This window comes from Drosophila rhopaloa, unplaced genomic scaffold (genome assembly GCF_018152115.1).
Source record: "Drosophila rhopaloa isolate 14029-0021.01 unplaced genomic scaffold, ASM1815211v1 contig_3, whole genome shotgun sequence".
Lineage (NCBI taxonomy): Eukaryota > Metazoa > Arthropoda > Insecta > Diptera > Drosophilidae > Drosophila > Drosophila rhopaloa.
Genome location: NW_025335123.1, coordinates 3,816,240 through 3,834,947, shown reverse-complemented (window position 1 = coordinate 3,834,947; position 18,708 = coordinate 3,816,240). Strand labels below are relative to the sequence as shown.

Genomic DNA, 18,708 nt, shown 5'->3' with positions numbered 1-18,708 from the left:
CATCTTCTATATCTTAAAATAAAAAAAAAAACTTAAAGAAATTAGCTAAATTATTACAGGCCCTTAAACTGAGTAGCTGTTGAAAACATCCAACTGCAAATCGAAATGTTTCTCCACTCACGTTCCCCACAAACTTTAAAAACGAAGAAAATGTATAAAAACGATGTAGAAGATCCATGAAAATGGAGAATAGTTTATATGGTATCCCGTAGGCGTTAAGTGGGTTCGTATAGAGCGAACTTAGAGAAATTTTAATGCTTCATAAGAACTTTTGAATCGGCAGAAGATAAAATCACTAGACCATGGTGTTTTTGTCTCTAACACAATGGAAGTTCTAAAAACCAGTCTATTATCAGGCATTCGCAGAGTCAAAAGTTCGAAACCAAACAAAGTTCAATCGATTACATTTCGATGACTTTCGAAAATAAAAATGGCGTCTCCATTTATTTTTTTTGGAAAAATGCACATAAACACACGCATATAGTGAAAAACATGCGAATAAGAAAAAACATTAATGGGAAACTTGTTTGTCATAAAAATCCAGTTTTGATTGTTGTGTGTACTGATTAAATGACCGTGAACATATTACTTATATACACAAATATATATAGATGCATATACATATAGATATACACTTTGCCATAGCCAAAATTGAAAGAATGAACTTTAAAAAGAAGTTGGGAAACAATTTCTTACAATTGCATGTATAAAATGATACAAAGTAAGCAAATGAAACAATGCAAGTAAAAAGTATTCATCAATAAACATTATTTCCAAACACAATAACCCTAAGGTCAAAAGCGTATTAATTGGAAAAATTTAATTGGATTGTTTAAAGTTTAAAGGCTAAGTATTTATTTATTAATTTATTAAATAAATATTTTTGGTGCGATCAAATATTGTAAGTATACAACGGATTTTCACATTACACCCACGAAAAAAAATATTTCTCTATTATTATTATTATACCCTTGCAGAGGGTATCTCATCTCCGACCCTATAAAGTATATATATTCTTGATCAGGATCACCTCCTGAGTTGATATAAGCATGTCCGTCTGTCTGTTTCTACGGGAACTAGTCTCTCAGTTATAAAGATATCGAATTGAAACTTTACACACACCCTTATTTTCTTTGCACGCAGTATATAAGTCGGAACGGGATCGGACGACTATATCCTATAGCTGCCATATAACTGATTGATCGGAAATGCCATAACTTTGGTGTTTGTAAAGATAGGAAGTTGGGATTTTCTATGGGCTTTATATTTGGCCAATCAGTCCAAACCAAATTTCATAAGGATCGGCCGACTATATCCTATAGCTGTCATATAACTGAACGATTGGAAATGCCATAACTTTGGTGTTTTTAAAGTTAGGAATTTGGGACTTTTTATGAGTATTAAGAATACATCATATGAATAATTTTGAAGAATATAATTTACAGAATATTCTGCAAGGGTATATCAACTTCGGCTCCGTCCGAAGTTAGCTTTCCTTTCTTGTTATTCTTAATTTACTAGTATTTACATTTATATTATATTATTTAAATACAGTAGAATCCGGTTATAGCGACTTTTAAGTGACCGGCGATTTTACGTCGTTATACCCGGAAGACAGTGCGTCTTGTATAAGATTGTATCATATAACCGAACGAACACTATAAGCGGAGTCGTTATGACCGGATTCTACTGTATTATTATTTTGTAAATAGCCAGTTAAACTAACATTTAATACTGCATACTTTTGGGCTAAAGAATGCCTGGACAATTTGTTTCTACCTATAATGCCGGGCAAAGGTTGGGGTTTGAGAAGATTCATCCGCTTCGACTTCCTGGATGACGAAGCCGGAGGATAAGCTGACCCTTCTCTGCAAGGTCAGCGTCGCATTGGATTGCGTGAACTTCACCGGAGAGTACCTCGTCGTGCTGTTCTGTCTTCGCGGCCATGCTGGAGCACGATATGGAGGAGCGAAGGCTGATCCGAGTCGATATAGTCGATGTAAACTATGAGGTCCTTGAAGAAATGCTTCTATACATCTACACGGGCAAGGCGCTCGATCTGGAGAAAATGGCTGGGAATCTGCTGGCAGCTTCTTCATAAGCTGAAGGCGATTTGCGAGGTGGCGCTGAGCCTCAGACTTTCTGTGGAAAACGCGGTCGACACACTTATACTAGCTGATCTATACAGTGCCTATCGACTGAAAGCACAAACTATAGAATTCCTAAAAACAAATGCCATCGATGTGAAGAAAACATCCAGCTGGGACAATCTTGTCACAACACATCCACATTTGATAGCGGAGGCATGTTGGGATTTTGCAACAGAACAAATACCATCAATTGAAACACCAAGGAAACTCGTGAGATTCAATATAAATATCAGCTAAACCACAAGAGCAGCAAATCGTACACCAACAACTATCAACCACAAGCCAATACCAACAATCTATTCAACTATTATATATTATACGGCAATTCTAGAAAACCAATAAATTATCAACAGCAGAACGATTGTGCAAAAGCAGAGAAAGCAAAACCGTTTATTGTTTGTATTATTATTCCCATTTAATATACTTATTTGTTGATTTGATATAACCTATGATTAATATGTTTACGAGTAATTATTATGAATTAAGTGTGATCTTAAGTCCAAAAACGCAGCAACAAAAGAAAAGAGAAATTAAATAAATTAAATTTAAAGTAATGTTGGAGTTGCATGCCAATTTCTGGATCAGCATATATATCTATATCCATAGATAGCTAAGGAGTGTGGCGAAATATTCAGACGAAACTTGCAAGTCCGAACAAAGTCAGGTTCACAGTTTAATTGTGATGAAACCTAATTAAAAACGTTGTTTTATAAAAATATATGAACCAGCAATGACTTTAGAACCAAATTTATGTAAGGTTAAGAGTTATCAACAGTGCAGGCATGTGAAATTCCGATCGAATTCTAATCACTCAAGAAATTATCAACAGCAGAAATATTTACAAGTACAGAACCAAAAGCAGACCAAGGAGAATAGTCATCCAACAATATTTTATGTAATTTAATTTAATTAAATCAATTTTATTTGTTGATTTAATATAACCTGCTGCTAGTGTTAACGAGACATAAATATCATTAATTAATTAATTCTTTAGTCCAAACAAATGCAGCAATTAATAAAAAAAGCAATAATACAAACAAAATGGAAAATAAAAAAGAAACAATTTAATCAGCGCCACTTAATTGGAAATTTTGTTATAACTTGATAAGTAATATTATTTCTATAAATATATATATAAATTTATACGTTAATTCCAAGGGAAAGGAGAGGTAATAACTTGAATAATTTATGTGATGCTCTGTACAGATTTATATTTTGATAGCCGTACACTTATTTGTCTTCAACAAATTTCAGTTCCTTCTCATACTTCTATTCGTTCGTTTGAATTAAATCAAAATGCTAGGGCTGGCATCAATTGTATTCTGTTTCCTGTTATTGCAAGGACAACTTGTTAATACTCAGGGTCAGGATGGTCCAAGGCAGTGTGGCGCCTTTTGCCTGGCCGCACTCAACCCTCTTTTTGACCATTCCCGAAATATCCGGCACAGTTTGGACAGAATCGAGGCTGGGCAGTCAGTTTTAAAGGACTCCTGCGGGAAAATGGTGTCGCACGAGGATCTTTGGGTGGGACTTCAGAAGGGTCTTCAGAAGGGACTTCAGGAGATAAAGACCGAGCTGGGTGCCCAATTTCTGGCACTCCAGACTCGCCCAGAATCTGGTACGATCAAGACGAGATTAATCGCATCGAAAGAACAATTTAGGGCGGTATGTATAGTAGGCTTATGTCCTTTTCCCTTGCAACAATTAATTTGTCATTTTGCACAGCTTAAAATAGCAACTGATGCCAACAACAAACTCAAAAGCCAACTTAAAATCCAAGCAGATCTTATAAAAACAAAAGATGACCAAATTAAAATCAAAGATGATCTTATACATCAAAAAAATGCGCAAATATTAATTGGAAATATTTTTAATAATAGAAAAGATGCGGAAATCAAAAGCATGGAACTTCTGATAAATCAGAAAAATAAGCAAATTCAAAATTTCATTAAAGAAAAAAAGGACTTAATGTTTGACTATGACGGAAGTGGTAGTGGAAGTGGCAATGGTGAGAGTTATATATATATATAGTTATATATATATATATATATATATATATATATGATATGATAGGATGGAATCAAATACTTAACTCGACGAGTCGAAATTGGATCTACCTCAATTAATTTTTCAAATTCAATTTAATTACGATAAATAAATAAAAAGCAAATTAAACATAACACTTTTTGCGTTTTCAAATTTTTGTGTACCCGAGCTTATACCTTATCTACAATATAATAATGGGTCACGAAAGTATGCGAATGTTATCAACATTGTCAATGTCACTCTAGTCATTGCGTATGTGCTACAAAACGTATTACTAAATGAAAAGAATGATTTCAGGTTTTTTTGCGAACATTTTAAGAACATTAAGTGATACTTTGTAAATGCAACTTGGTTGGAAATTTGGTAACGCATTTAACGAGGTATGGCATTCCAACATTCGATCACTATTTTCAAGGGTTTTGATTTAAAAACCGAAAAATCTAGCTAATTTTTCCAGATTTTATTCAAAAAATAAAATTTTTTAGCTGTGAATGCCACTTGATTGGAAATTTTACAACGAATTCAACAAGGTATGGCATCCAGCATTCGACCACTATTTACCAGGTTTTCTATTTAAAAACCGAAAAATCAAGAATATGCTTCCCATACACATCCAAAAGAATGAATGTTTTAAATATCGATGTTATAGTCACTTTTTAAGTTCAAAAAATTCTGCAAATAATATAAAATGTTGCAGTACTTTTTTCTGTAACACTGTTTTTAATGATTTCTTTATTTTAAATCTTCACCACCCCTTCCAAAAGATTTGAATAACCTTAAAAAAATACAGCTCAGTAAGACTTTTTTTCCATTTTATGTTTATTATGCTCAATTTTTGGTTTTATACTTCTGTTTACGCATGTGATTATATATTCTTTTATTTATTCATTCTGTTTTCGGTTTTGGGTTTAATTTGCCTTTACAAATAATCATTGGTATGATCGTTCCTATATAATTTCTATGCAATTAGCCCGTTTTAATAAATACTCAATATATTCATTAAATTTGTTATGCAATTTCACATTCCATATAAATAATGTACACCAAAAAAAAAAAAACAATTCATTAATTATTAGTTGTTGTATGCATTTGTTTCGCTTTTCATTCATCTCTTTGGTTTGCAGAAGCAGTTTTGTTTTATGTTTTTGGTAATTTTGTTTTGGTTTTTGGTGGGCGTGGGCGTGGCCCGTGCCAAGCAGCGGAAATGCGTCCAAAAAGTCGTTCAATTCACAAACATCAAGCAAATGCCCCGTTGTCATTAAATAATTAAATCGTACTCGTAGTTAATAATAGTTCATCTTAGTGACTGCTGAATGCCGGTTGCTTGTGGATTGCGTTTTTTGGGACAAATAGCGAGTATTTTACACATACATATACACTCAAAGAAATGCAATTCTCCCTCTCTGTCTATCTCTAATTCTGTTCCTGTTGCCGTCTCTATCTGTTCGAGTCTGGTCTACAGTTATAACTCTATAATGCGATCCTAGATGTACATACATACGTTGTTGCAAGCTTGCCTGTTTCTAGTCCGACTCCATTTAAATCCCTCTACCTTATGGCTTATAACGTGGGTCGTCTAACTCTGTTCCTCTCTTCCCCGCCGGTCTTTCCTCTCTTTCTTTTCCCTTCGGTTATCCTTTTCTATTCCCTCTCTATATCTATCAACTTGTTAACGAGTAGTAGCACAATTTTTGGACGAAGATGGTTGAAAACGAAGCGTCTAAGTGAGTGTAAGTGTGAGTGTGAGTGTTAGTCTGCTAAACTAAATCCTCTATGGGGGTATGTATGTATTTGTATGTAGTTGTGAAGCGCTCCTTAATTTACACGATGCATACATTACGATCTGGCTATATCCGTTAAATAACTATCAAAATTCTCGGCTATGGGTGCGAGTAGAAAACGAAACGCTGCAGTTACAATAAACAATCCCATTTCCATTTCCGTTTCCGTTTCCATTTCCTATCTGGCCTAAGCTTTCTATTCATCCGCCCTCTGTATTTTGTTATATAAATATATCGAGGTGGTGCTATATAGTGTGTGTAGATTATATATACTATATCAAAAGAGCTGCCTGTCTCCTGTCTGTATTCGAATCCCGTTTGGGTCTTGAGTTGCTGCCTTGTGCTATGGTGTTTGTTTTCATTTGGTTTTTACAATAAGTTTGGATAAGCAAATATATGGGGGCGTAACTAGCTGCAGTATTCTCTGACTAATGTCGCCGTTCAACTAAGCTAAGGACGTTTTCGCAAAAAGGTCATTGTGTTCATGTATATATATATATATATTTTATATATATGTATGTATGTCCTGGCCGATGGCCCGATCTCACACACATTATTAACTATTATTACTAAGCTTTGCAAAAAGGCGTGCCATGTTAGTTATCGCTTCCTCTTATTTGTCGTAGTAGCTGCTCTTAACTCGCCTCCGATCGAACTTTGTCTAGTTTACTCACAAAAAAAAATCGATACACCCGTGTGTAATATATGTTAAGTATGTATATATATATATATATAGGTACACACGCATATACATATATATATTTACTCCCCTTCTCTCTCTCTCTCTCTCTCTCTTTTTTCTCTATATGTAAAGGTATATATATATACTAAATATCGTAATATCCTTGTAAGGTTTTTTATAGTTAACAATTAATCGCCGTTTATTATCCTCCCGCAGGCTTAAATATATATGGGATTTTCCTGACCAGTGAGCAGGCGGAACATGGAAGTGGGCATCGTCTTCATGAGTATCTGGAATGTGTGGATGGGCAATTAGATAAGATATCATAAATTATATTTCAGTCTATGCCTTCATACCTCTCCCACGGATGTGGCCAGCAAGTTAACGATCTTCTCGTGGGGCACAGCCACCACACTCTGGTTGTTTATCTCGATGATGCGATGGCCCACACGAACACCACCCCGCTCCGCAATGCCGCCACGCAGCAGGCTGCAGATCTGCAAGAGAAGAAGATGCACCTGATTAGTGAAATTAAATTAAATTAAATAATTAATTGGAGTTTCTTTAATACAAAATGTATACCTACGACTTAGTAAGACATCCTGTATAGAGTAACAGACATTTGATGCCTACACCTTATGATTAATAAAAGTCTACATTTGGGTAACCATACTCACATTGTTCAATATGGTAGCTTTTAGTGAACAATAAGCTTATTTAAAAGCCAACATATTTTAATTTAAGTTTCAGGCGTTGCACTATGGCCTAAAAATATCTCTAAGCAATTTTAACATCTTACTTCCATCTGAAACCTTCTAAACTTATTGATGTTGTTTAAATTAAACACAAATTACGTACACAAAAGCACTAGAAATCGACTCACATGCTTTATTAGTGAATAAAAGTTTAGGTTTGGCCATTGGTTTGTTTTTTTAAAACAAGAAACTTTTTTCGAAAAAATAATATAAAGTTTTCAGTTGAGAACGAAATAAGGAAATAGTTTAAGTTGCTCAGTTAGTTTGTAAGCCAACAAAATGAAGGTTTTACAAGTGATATTTTTAATGGATATGTATTCAAACATACATTTGCTGACACCCATGAGTCGCCTCTATTTAGGTGGGCTAATTTTGGTATGTGTTAGTTAAAGCCCTTTTAGAAACGCTTGCTCATGAAACTCCCAACTCACCACTCCGTTCTGGACGCTGAATCCGAGCTGGTACTTGGTCTCCGGCCGCTTGATCTTCACCTCGACGACGGGGGCGCAGGGCACCACGGTGAACTTGACCACCGTCTGGTTCTTGGTGTTCTTGATGTACGTCTGGCAGGTGGACAGTGGCAGGCCCACGAGGCTCAGTCCGTTGATGGCTATCAGCTGGTCGCCGATATTGAGCTGGCCGCATCGCGCGGCAGCCCCGGAACTCATGAGGTTGGCAATCACCACGGTGGGCAGCATGGATCCCCAGCCGCTCTCCACGATCACCACGCCCAGGATCTCGCCCTTGGCCTTCGGCACCACCACCTCCTTTTGCAGCTCCTTCTTGGCGAAGATCTCCAGCTCGTCGCCGAAGATCTCCTGGCTGTTGAGCACCTCCTGGTAGTCCATCTCCTTGACGAACCGATGGTCCTCGATGCCATTGGCCTTGAGGAACTCCATGTAGGCCACCTGGAAGGCCTGGCCAATCGATTGGGCAATAAATTGCGCCTCATCGCTCTCGAACACATGGCATATCATCTTCGGGGTGCGATTCGGCTTGGGGGCATCATCGATGTCCTGGGGAACGAAGCGACGTCGGGCCATTAGGACCACCAGATCGCCGATGTCGGCGATATAGGAGATGGTGCGCAGGGCGTGGTCCATCATGATCTCCTTGAGGTCCGTGTTCAGAACCATGATCTTCTCCGTCGAAATGAACAGATCCACCTCCGTGCTGGGCTGCACATCGCCATCGGGGGCCTAAAAAGTGGTTTACATTGGTCAATTACTAATTACTAATCCTTGTCAAGTATTTAGGGTTGTGTGGAACTGGGATTTGGCGGGATATTCAGGGGACAAGCTTCGCTTTTGGTAACACAAGAATTACAGCGGGCCAAATGTCTTCGATCCAATTTAATTCAAGGCAAATCAGGCAAACCAGAGGTGGGTGGTTGGTTGGTTGGGTGGGGGGTTTTTCCGAAGGTGGTTGGTTCAGGATTTAGTGGGAATAGCTAGTGTTTCCATTACTTACCAGCGCCTATTATGCGTTTTTATTTTTATTTTTATTTTATTTTTTTTTATTATTTGCATGGCGATACGTGGTTTAGTTAGCGTGGTTGGTCGTCGCGGAGCATTTGATGTGGAGGAAGTGATGCATGAAAATATAACAGTAAAAAGTTAATGAATTGTTTTATTTTTCCTTGTTTTCCTTATTTTGTTTGATTATTTTTGCTCTTGAGGTCGGTCTTTCAATCAGCTTAGCACAAGGTCGTTTTCAGGGGGGTTTGTGGATGGCAGGTGGTGTTGATCGGAAAGCGGAAATGTCGGGACGGGTCGGGTGCGGAGTGTTAAATCAAAAATCGGAGATCAGAGCGATTGAGCGGGAATCAAAAATAGCTGCTAATTTTGTTTATTAGTGCAAAAGGGTAAAGGAAAGCAGTTCAAGGGATTGTCACAAATGTAATGGAAATGTTATAATTAGAATCTGAGTTTAAAATTCTTAATCAAACTTCATTTATTATTCTGATAACGTTAAAAAATACAATGAATAGACATTGTACCCTTAACATTTGTATAATATTTAGAAAAGAAGAGTTAGATAATAGTATTCTTTACAAATCTAAATGTAAATATGTAGAAACTGTGACAACCTCTGATCTTGCTCTTTAATAGGACTGACGTATTTCTACCCACTACAAATTAGAACGGATCATAGCACTAGTTAAAACGCAAGCTGATCGAAGCAATCGATCGAGTCGGGCGAGCATTATTGGATGTCTCTTGTCAGGAGGTGCCCGAAGGAAGCTTACCTTGATCCTGGAAACGGCTTCCTCGGCCTGCATCATCCGCGTCGACTTCGTGGGCTGACCCTCGCAGACCAGCTGCGTGGAGCCCAAGTACTTGGCCCTGAAGAGTACGCCCTCGATGAGCACTGCACCGCCTGCAGTTGGTGAGATGGAGAAGATGGAGAGTGGAGAATGGAGAAGGGAGAACCCGGTTAGGAGGTCGGTTGGAAAGACTTTGGGAATCATAGAGTACATGTGGAGTATAGGTTGGTCAGTGTACGTGCATGTGTGGGTCAGCTATCTATCAAAATCATGTTTTCATATCCTTTAAGTTAGCCTAAAGTTTGACCGCCAAACGAAAAATTACAGATACATTTAGATTACAAGCCAATTTTTTGCGATTTTTTGATCCCTTCACATGTAATCATTTTCCTATACAATATATTTCAAAAAGTTTAGAAGGCCAACCTCAGGTTAAGTTTATTATGGAATGCTCCTTTCTTAATTTTGCAGTTAGAATACACATTTACTTGACCAAAAGGTTTACAACAAATTTTTGAATAGTAAAGTTTAACTGAAACAAAACCATCAAATTTGTAATAAAATCGACCTATTTTATAAAATGTACTTTAAAAACATTGATGGCTTAAAAATGTAAAGGATAAAACCGTTTAAACCCCAGTTTCAGTTTACTTACATAATCAATGAACATTTTATAGATTTTCGTTATAGTTCTAGTTTATAAATTTGGAGACAACAAAATAAATTGTTGAAAAACAGACAGAAGGACTAATTATTGAGATCGGAACTATATACAATATACCGTCTAGAGTAGGAAAATACGTTGCTTATCAAAAACCCTAAATCACTCCTATCAGATTATTCCTTGTTTCGTGTTATCTTGTTAGTGTTGGATCTTAAATACTAGTACATAATGGAATTTTATCTTACAAAGTATTGTACACACACACAGACACAGTAAAATGAAGAGTAGAGTTTGGTTTTGATTTGGTTGAACGAACGAACGACGCATGCAAAAATACGCAAATAAATATGCGAAAGAATACAGAGAAATGATAGGTAAATATATATACGATTAATACGGATTATCTGGATCAAGAATTGCATATAGGATAATCAATTTACACATTACGCTGCCAACTTTGAATTTTGAATTTGCTCTGCTACGCTTTCGAAATTTTAGCGATTCGTTGCGACAATTGACAACGACAACATCAATGCATACCGACAACATGGCAGGCCACAAGAGTATACAATTATATATATATATATATATATGCAAATATGCAAATATGCAAATATGGTTATACGGTTATACGGTTAAAGGAACAATCGAACGAAGGATAAACCCAACGCATTTACCTTCTTTGCTCTTACTCTTTTTCACTTTTTTCTCGCCACTGTTGCTGTTGCTGCCGCTGTTGCTGTTGTTGCTGTTGCCGACGTTGTTGTTGGCGCTGCTGTTGTTGGCCACCACGGTGCCATTGCCACCCGATCCCGATCCCGATCCAGATCCCGGTCCAGATCCCGATCCCGATCCTGTGCCCACTGGCACAATGGTTCCGCCATTGAGGGCTCCCGACTCCGGCTCGACCAGCTTGATTCCCCCGGCGCCACCGGAATTGTTGCCGCCCGCGGATCTCTCGGATCCGCCACCGTTGCCGGGACTTCCCATCGCGGGCGTGACGCTGGCCACCACTGCCGAGGTGGCTGCCACGGCTGAGGCCACCACATCCACGGTGCCGGCACACAAATCTCCGCCAGAAACAGCCAGTTTACTCGGCGATTTCTCACTGTGCTCCGACGAACTGCGCGACAAGCTGCGCTGCACCATGCCGCCCACCAGGTCCAGCAGCTTGCCCCCGTTCCCGGAGCCCAGGGTGAGGCCCAGGCCACCCAGTCCGCCGGATTGGCCACCCTTGGGCGGAATCGGGGGCGGCAGCTCCGGCGTGGAGCTGAGCAGGGCATTGTAGCCGTTGCGCGTCTTGGTGCTCGGGATTTGCTGCTTGGGCGAGATCTTCGAGAGCAGCGAGCGCGGCTTGCGGTCCCAGCTCTTGTTCTCATCGTAGTAGCCCTGGTCGTCCAGCCGCTGGTGGCCCAGCAGGCGGTCCGTCTCCAGATCGGTGTCCACATCCTCCTCGTCGCCGCTGTGGTTCTTTGAGTGGTTATCGGAGCCGGATTCGAGGAGATCCTTGCCAGCGCCGCCATCCAAATGGCGGGACAGCCAAACGGGTGAGTTCAGGTCCGGCGATGGCGATCGCTGTGTGGCCGATACGAGGTTGGTCCTCTCCGGAATGGGCGGTGGCACGCCCCCTCCGTTGCCGCTGCTGCTGCCGTTGCTGCCGGCGCTCCTTGGCTTGCCACTGCCGTTTCCGTTGCCGCTTCCGTTTCCGCATCCATTTCCGGTGACCGTCGCGGTGGGGGAACTGCGCTGCAGCGTGGAACTGATGGCCGCCGCCAATGGAGTGTGCTTGCTGCTCGGCTGCAGCAGATCCACGTCGTTGTTGCCGCCGCACGCGTTGCCATTGCTGCCATTGGCGGCATTGTTGTTGGGCTTGCGATGCGGCGCCGGAGCGGGCGGCGGTGGCGTCATCTGCACCGTGTCCGGGCGGTGGAAAACACCTGGAAGAAGCACACAGAAACATATTTTATATATTATACATAAGCCATGTGGGTTTTGATTTTTCATTTCCCATGGATAGTTAAAAAGTGGAAACATTTTATAAGGCCGATTTCTCAATGCCGTTTTGGTAACATTTAATTTTTGCTGTATTTTATGACTTCGATTTTTTAACCTATATATGACTCTATACTTTACATAATTTGGTTTCTAAACTCGAGATGATGGTTGGTTTTAATATTTTTTTATTATGTATAATTAGATTAAAATTAGATGTCCTATGGGACAGGTAGCAGAAAACTAGTTTAAGAAACATAACCCCTTTAACAAATAAAAAAAATAATATATTTTTATGAAACTACGTTTTTAATTTTCATCACAATTGTACTAGCTGCTAAATAGTAAACCTGTCGTTTAAAGAATTAACTACATTTTAAGAACATGAATTTACGTTTCCGAGCAAAAAGACTTTCAAGTTAACTTTCTCTGACAAATTACCGAAATCGGTACTTAGAACTATGATTTCCTTTTTTGGTTTAATGGCCTAGAAAGCCGAGCTAAGTTTGTTTATAATATTGTTCTGTTTTAATTGTAACAGCTAGACTAACAAAAAAAATGGCTAATATTGTTTTGTTTCCTTCTTGTGCGTCTACAAACGGAATTGAACTTGGGCAATTTAATTTTAAGATAACATTTCGACGAGCTGTGATGTCTAGGGCATACATTTGTGAATGCCTCCTGCGACCCATGTGACCCCCAAAGGACTCAGGGGACGACCTCTGGACGCTGTTACCTACCAATCGAGTAGAGCGAATCCAACTCCGGATCGATGTTCTTGAACACTTTGCTGTGGTTGCTGGGACTCTGGTCCAGTGACAGTGTCTTCGGCTGACCCGGCGTCTTCGGTTGCCCATTGCTGGGACTGGGCGTGGCGGTCAGGTGGTGACCCACTACGCCCACGCCCACGCCCACAGCCACGCCCCCATTGCTATCCGTGGTGGAGGTCGTGGTGGTCAGGTTGTGCATGCTGTTCAGGCTGTTGTTCGTCGAGATGCGCTTCATGTCCATCAGCATGGAGATGCCGCCGCTGCCGCCGATACTGTTGCTGCCGCTCAGGCTGGTGGGGCACTGACCTTGGGTGGCCCCCAGGCCACCACCCACCACCGCCTGCTGCAGGTTCTTGTTGTTGTTGTTCTCGGTGTCGCTGGTGTGACCCGAGGAGAGGCCATCCTCCAGGACCGGCATGGCCGAGGCATAGTACTTGGCATAGTTCGAGCAGGAGGTCGACACTCCGCCGTTCATCTCACCCGACAGACCTGCGCAGGATATCGTAGTTGATTAGTAAATTGAGCGCAATCGTTAACTTATTTATGCAAAATCTTTTAAATGGAAAACAAAATTAACTGCAAATTTTAAAAAAAAAGTGTTTTCAGCAAGGCTTTTTTTGTCTATAAAAATATTTCAAATGAAATGAAAATATTCAAACAAATTGCCTCATCGGGACAACATAAATAAAAGTTCAAAATCAAAATCAATGAAAATAGCCGCCTTATATCAAGAAAAGTTTGAATAATGCATTAACCTTCTTTAAGAGTTCATTTATAAGTCGATATTAGATTGCTTTATTTATTTTTTTTTTGGTTTAACATATAGATTTAATTAACGTCAATCAACCAACTAAATGGTTATAACTTATAAGACATTGGGAATAATAAAGACCAAATAACGTGAAAACATAACAGAAGTGATTGACAAATTTTATAACAAATTAACAGTATAAATATTAAGGACTTGAGAAACATTGTTTAATAGACAGGTTAATACTGCTGATGTACTTTAATTTTAATTTTTGTCGATGAAAATATGTATAATTGGTTGAGAGTGGAGCCTTCATATTTGTATACAAATTTGAACCGCTTTTATGCATATATATACATATATACATATTTACATATGCATATGTGAACCAGAACTTGATTTTCAATATAATTGGTAAGCAAATAGTAGTCACTTACTGTCGAGATCGCCACAGTTGGAGTCGTAGTCGGTGGTCTCCGGCGAGTAGCGGTAGTTGTGTCCGCCCCCGGGCCCACGCCCCCGCCCCCTCCCCCACCATGGCCGCTACCCGTGCTCAGCAGCTGGTTGTGATTGAGCCCGTCCTGGTCGCCGTCCCGCTCGCCGCTGCTCCGGCTGGTGGAGTCCAGGAAGAAGTCGAAGTCCCGCATCAGCGGACTGCCGCTGTAGTGTCGCCGGGCCACGCCCATGCCGACACCGACGCCCACGGCCACGCCCAGCGGCTGGGCGGTCAGCTGAGGGCTGCGACTGCTGGCCGTAGCCCCCGTAAACGTGGCGCTCGGGGGCGTGGCCGGAGGTGGGAGCCGCCTGCTGGCGGTAGTTCTGCTCGCGATCCTGATCCAACGGCTCGTCCTCATCCTCGGCCTCGTCGTTCTCCTCGTCGGCATCGTCCTCGTCGTCCTCCGCCTCCTCATCCTCGGCCAAATCCTCATCGTCGCGCTCGAAGTTGCTGTGGAACTCGTACTGGATGTCCTGCAGGATAAAGGTAATAAGTTTATACTTTTAGCAACATTTTTAAGCAATTAAAAGAGCAGTAAACGAATTTTTATTTTTTTTTGTTTTGTGCCTTTTATTTTATTATTATTTTGAATATGACAATTTAATTTCCTGTACTGACTCAATAGCTTTTTGTAAAAAGGATGTTTTTTTAAATTTATAAATTAATATTCAACTTCTATAGTTCGAGCCACGAAAATAAGTTGGAATTAGTTTAGTTTGGGTCAGTTCCAGTTGAACAAGTTTTACTGTATTAAAATGATAGGAATAATTATTTTCATTTTCGGTTAGTAGAGGCATCTTCATTTAACATTATTCCCAATATTTAGGTCAATAGTAATGTTCTGAAACATAACATAAATTCAAATTCCATGGGCAACAATTGGGATCAACAATAAATTATAAACAGAATGAATTTGTATATCTTTTTTAATAAATTAATTTTAATATTTCGATATCAATTTTAAATTTTGAATGTAACGTTTTTTGGTATGTGGCTCGGACGATATGTAAAATCATTAAAAATATGAACTTTTTCTACTTACAATGCTGTCCACATCGCTGCCGTTTTCCATGATGGGCTGTTCGTCGGTGGAGGGGCACTTGAAGAACTCCTCGAGCACCTTGCGCGTCTCCGAGAACTCGTAGAGGTAATCGAAGGTCGACGATTTCGTGTGCAGGCTCAGTGGACCTAGTCCGGTGCCCGCTGCTGTTCCATTTCCTGATCCTGTTCCGGTTCCGGTTCCTGTTCCGATTCCGATTCCATTGGCAGTGCTGCCCGCTGCCGCTGCTGCTGCTGCTGATGCTAGTGGTGCTATCGGTGGTGCTAGTGCCGTGGACGCGGCTGTCGGGGCTTGGAGGGGCGTGGCCGCACGGCTGGAAACCTCGCCGGCGGCTCCAATGGCCAGACCCACTGCCTCCGGAGTGGTCAGGTCGGATATGGTGCCAATCTCGGACACATCGTTGCTGGTGTCCTCCGCATTGTTGTCGCTGCTCAGCGGTTGTTTGTTGGTGTTGGAGTTGTTGTTGCTGTGGTTGCTCATCAGACTGGCAAAGTGTTGTTGCTGCTGCTGCTGCTGTTGTAGTTGCTGCAGTTGCTGATGTTGCTGCTGCAGTTGCTGCTGCTGCAGAGGAGGGGAGCTGCTGCAGGGCTCACGATTGGGCGGCGAAATGATGCGCTGAAATTAAATGAGACAGTAAGGTAAAATATATGCATTTGTTTAATTTTAAAATATTACTAATATATGACTTCCAAACGATAGCTTTTATATATATCGCTTAATAAAATATCGTCATATTATTTATACCTTCAAAGCAGTATTTCATGAATGTATGAAAAACCATAATGAAAATCATTTAAGGGGAGTCCCCCATTCTCGGTTTCAAAAAATATATTTTTTGTTTTTTATTTAATTCGAAGCTATAACTTTTCAAGAATGTTCCTTTAAAATTTCAAGTGATTATTTCAAAAACTTTTGAAGACATATCCGATTTATGGTGGAAGCGTCAGGCGACGGCGAGAGCTTCTCAAAACTTTAAATGCGTTTTTCTCGAAACAGTATTTTTACGACTGGCGCATGAGGTTACAAATTTGAAAACGGTTTTCTATACATATATAGCTGTGGCATGAACTAGGATAAATCAATTCGGTGAAGATGTCGATTTTCTAAAAAAAAAAAGGTCCGCCATATTGTTAATTTTTGTGCAAAATTAATCCTAGTTCATGCTAAAGCCAAACATGTACTCTTCCTAATCCCGTTGGAATTTTAGGTTTCAGATGTTCCAGTGAGCGGAAATCACATGCGCCGCCGAAAAAAAGGCTTTTGTTCAATGAAAAAAAAAATATATGTTACATTTTTTTCTTATTTTTTAAGACTTCAAATAAATGGATGCAAAGTTACAAGCCTGGAAAATAATATATGCACATTTACCAGCCCATTGAAAATCGTCAAAATTTGAAATCGAGAATGGGGGGGTCCCCTTAAGTATTTGAAATCACACCCACCTGTGGAAAGCCCGGACGAACGGGATAGTTCTGCAAGGACTGCTGCGCCTGCGAGTGGATCTGGCCGGGATTCAGTGGGTTGGGACTGGGGTTGGGTATGGGGGTGTGGGGTATCAGGGAGCTGAGTATGTTGTGGGAGTTGTGGGGATGGGTCTGGGCGAGGGCGGCGAGTGCCGCCCGTGCCGCCGTCTTTTGCAGCGAGGTGGCCGTGGAGCTCAGCGGTGGAACGGCGGCCATGGGCAACTGCTGCTGCTGCTGTTGTGGTGTTGCTGCTACGTCTGCCGTTGCTGGTGGTTCGCTTTCGTCCGCTCCTGCTGTTGCTGTTGCTGCCACTGCTGCTGCGGCCGTCACTGCCCCCAAATTGCTGGTGGCAACGCCGATGCGTCGGGGTGAACCTTCGTACTCTGTGGATTAAATTGATTTACATTCGAGTTCAAGTGGATCGAGTGAATCTGAACAAAAAAATTACAGTCGAGTGCCCGACTGTGAGTTCAAAAATATGTTGCCTACCTATATGGGCCGACAAAGGCTTGGCTTTTTATACAAAAAAATGTGTATTTTTTTAAAAATATATTATGAGTGGCACAGAGTTTGGCATTCTTTTTTATACGAAAAAATAGTTCAAGCGGAAAAGGCAATGTATCCAATAAAGTGGCTATCAAACTGATGAAAGCACATGAAACAAGTAGTAAAAAGGAATCTTAAAGTTTAATAATAGCACTTATTATTTTGAATGATACATTTTGTTCAGAATTTCAAACTAGTTGAAAACATGGCCACGCTCCAGTTTGAAACTGCGTTTCTTTATTTATTTAGGGAATGGCAACGAGAACCTATACTCTTTGTGGTATTAATATCAAATAGTTTTAAATTAACTTATTATTATCCTAAGTACAATTGTTTTAAGGTAAGAATGTAAGGCTGTTCCCTTGGGTTTGTTTTGTTACTGAGTGTATTATTTACCAATGATGCCGTGGCGCGACTCCACGGCCAGCGTGTAGTTGCGCTCGAGCTTCCAGGCGTCCAGCTTGTGCTCCCTGTAGACGTTGACCTCCAGGTTCTGGCCCTGGTTCAGATTCTGCATCTGCATCTGCATCTGCATCTGCTGGTGTTGGGCCTTATCCTTATCCGTCGGCTTGCCGGGCTTGCCACCCTCCTCCGCCACAGTTTCGGTCGTGACGCGCAGATCTGGATGGTGAAATGGGGAGGAGATGGAAAATATAGCTTCGATGAGGGCCAGTGGCAATGACAAGGGTCTCAGCCAGGATTTGGGGGTACGGATAATATCGGTCCGACTGCTTGGCATGCCAATTAATTGCAATCAATTAAATTCCACTTTGGCGCGCTTCCTACGCTTTGTTCGTAGCTCGCTCCCCGAATTCCCGTTTCATACAAATTTGCAGTACACTTCATTACGCATGATTTGCAATTCAATTACCCGGCCCATGTCTATCAGTCCGGCATTCAGCCAGTCGGAAATTGGTTTCGCAGGCCGACTCGCCCCAAAACGCTCCACCCTGTGAAGTGGGCGCCCTCGAAGCCACAAATTGCTGCAGGCACGTGCAACCACAGAGGTTGCTGCTCGGACAGAAGCAACACTCCGACTGGGGTTTACCCGGAAAAAGGGTTTGTGTACTCGGCAAATGCAGTTCAACCAAGGATGCTGCTGCTACACTGTCTCGCACATTTGTAAAATGTTTGCTCTTCGAAGGCATGCCTAAGAAATATAAATACTATTTGCTCTAACTCACATTTATATTGAGTATCTATACGCTCACATTTCAATATTCAATTTTAGCCCGAAGATTTCCACCTACAGATATTTCGATTGGTACTTTAAGAAAAATTGAATG

At 40.7% G+C, this 18,708-nt stretch overlaps 1 protein-coding gene and 1 pseudogene across 1 annotated transcript in view; one reads left to right on the top strand and one right to left on the bottom strand.

Annotated features, from left to right (window-relative positions):
- Window positions 1-1,784: 1,784 nt before the first annotated feature.
- On the top strand, window positions 1,785-2,387 carry LOC123038012 (annotated as a pseudogene).
- A 2,616-nt stretch (window positions 2,388-5,003) lies between these two features.
- Window positions 5,004-18,708, bottom strand: part of LOC108046108 — a 96,352-nt gene continuing 82,647 nt past the window's right edge. The window contains 13 exon segments of the mRNA XM_044461403.1: window positions 5,004-6,949; window positions 7,016-7,156; window positions 7,846-8,613; window positions 8,885-8,890; window positions 9,663-9,793; window positions 11,037-12,281; window positions 13,077-13,595; window positions 14,295-14,384; window positions 14,387-14,595; window positions 14,597-14,826; window positions 15,396-16,028; window positions 16,856-17,259; window positions 17,819-18,043. Of these exon segments, the coding sequence (XP_044317338.1) occupies window positions 6,878-6,949; window positions 7,016-7,156; window positions 7,846-8,613; window positions 8,885-8,890; window positions 9,663-9,793; window positions 11,037-12,281; window positions 13,077-13,595; window positions 14,295-14,384; window positions 14,387-14,595; window positions 14,597-14,826; window positions 15,396-16,028; window positions 16,856-17,259; window positions 17,819-18,043 (4,673 nt within the window). The 3' untranslated portion in view covers window positions 5,004-6,877.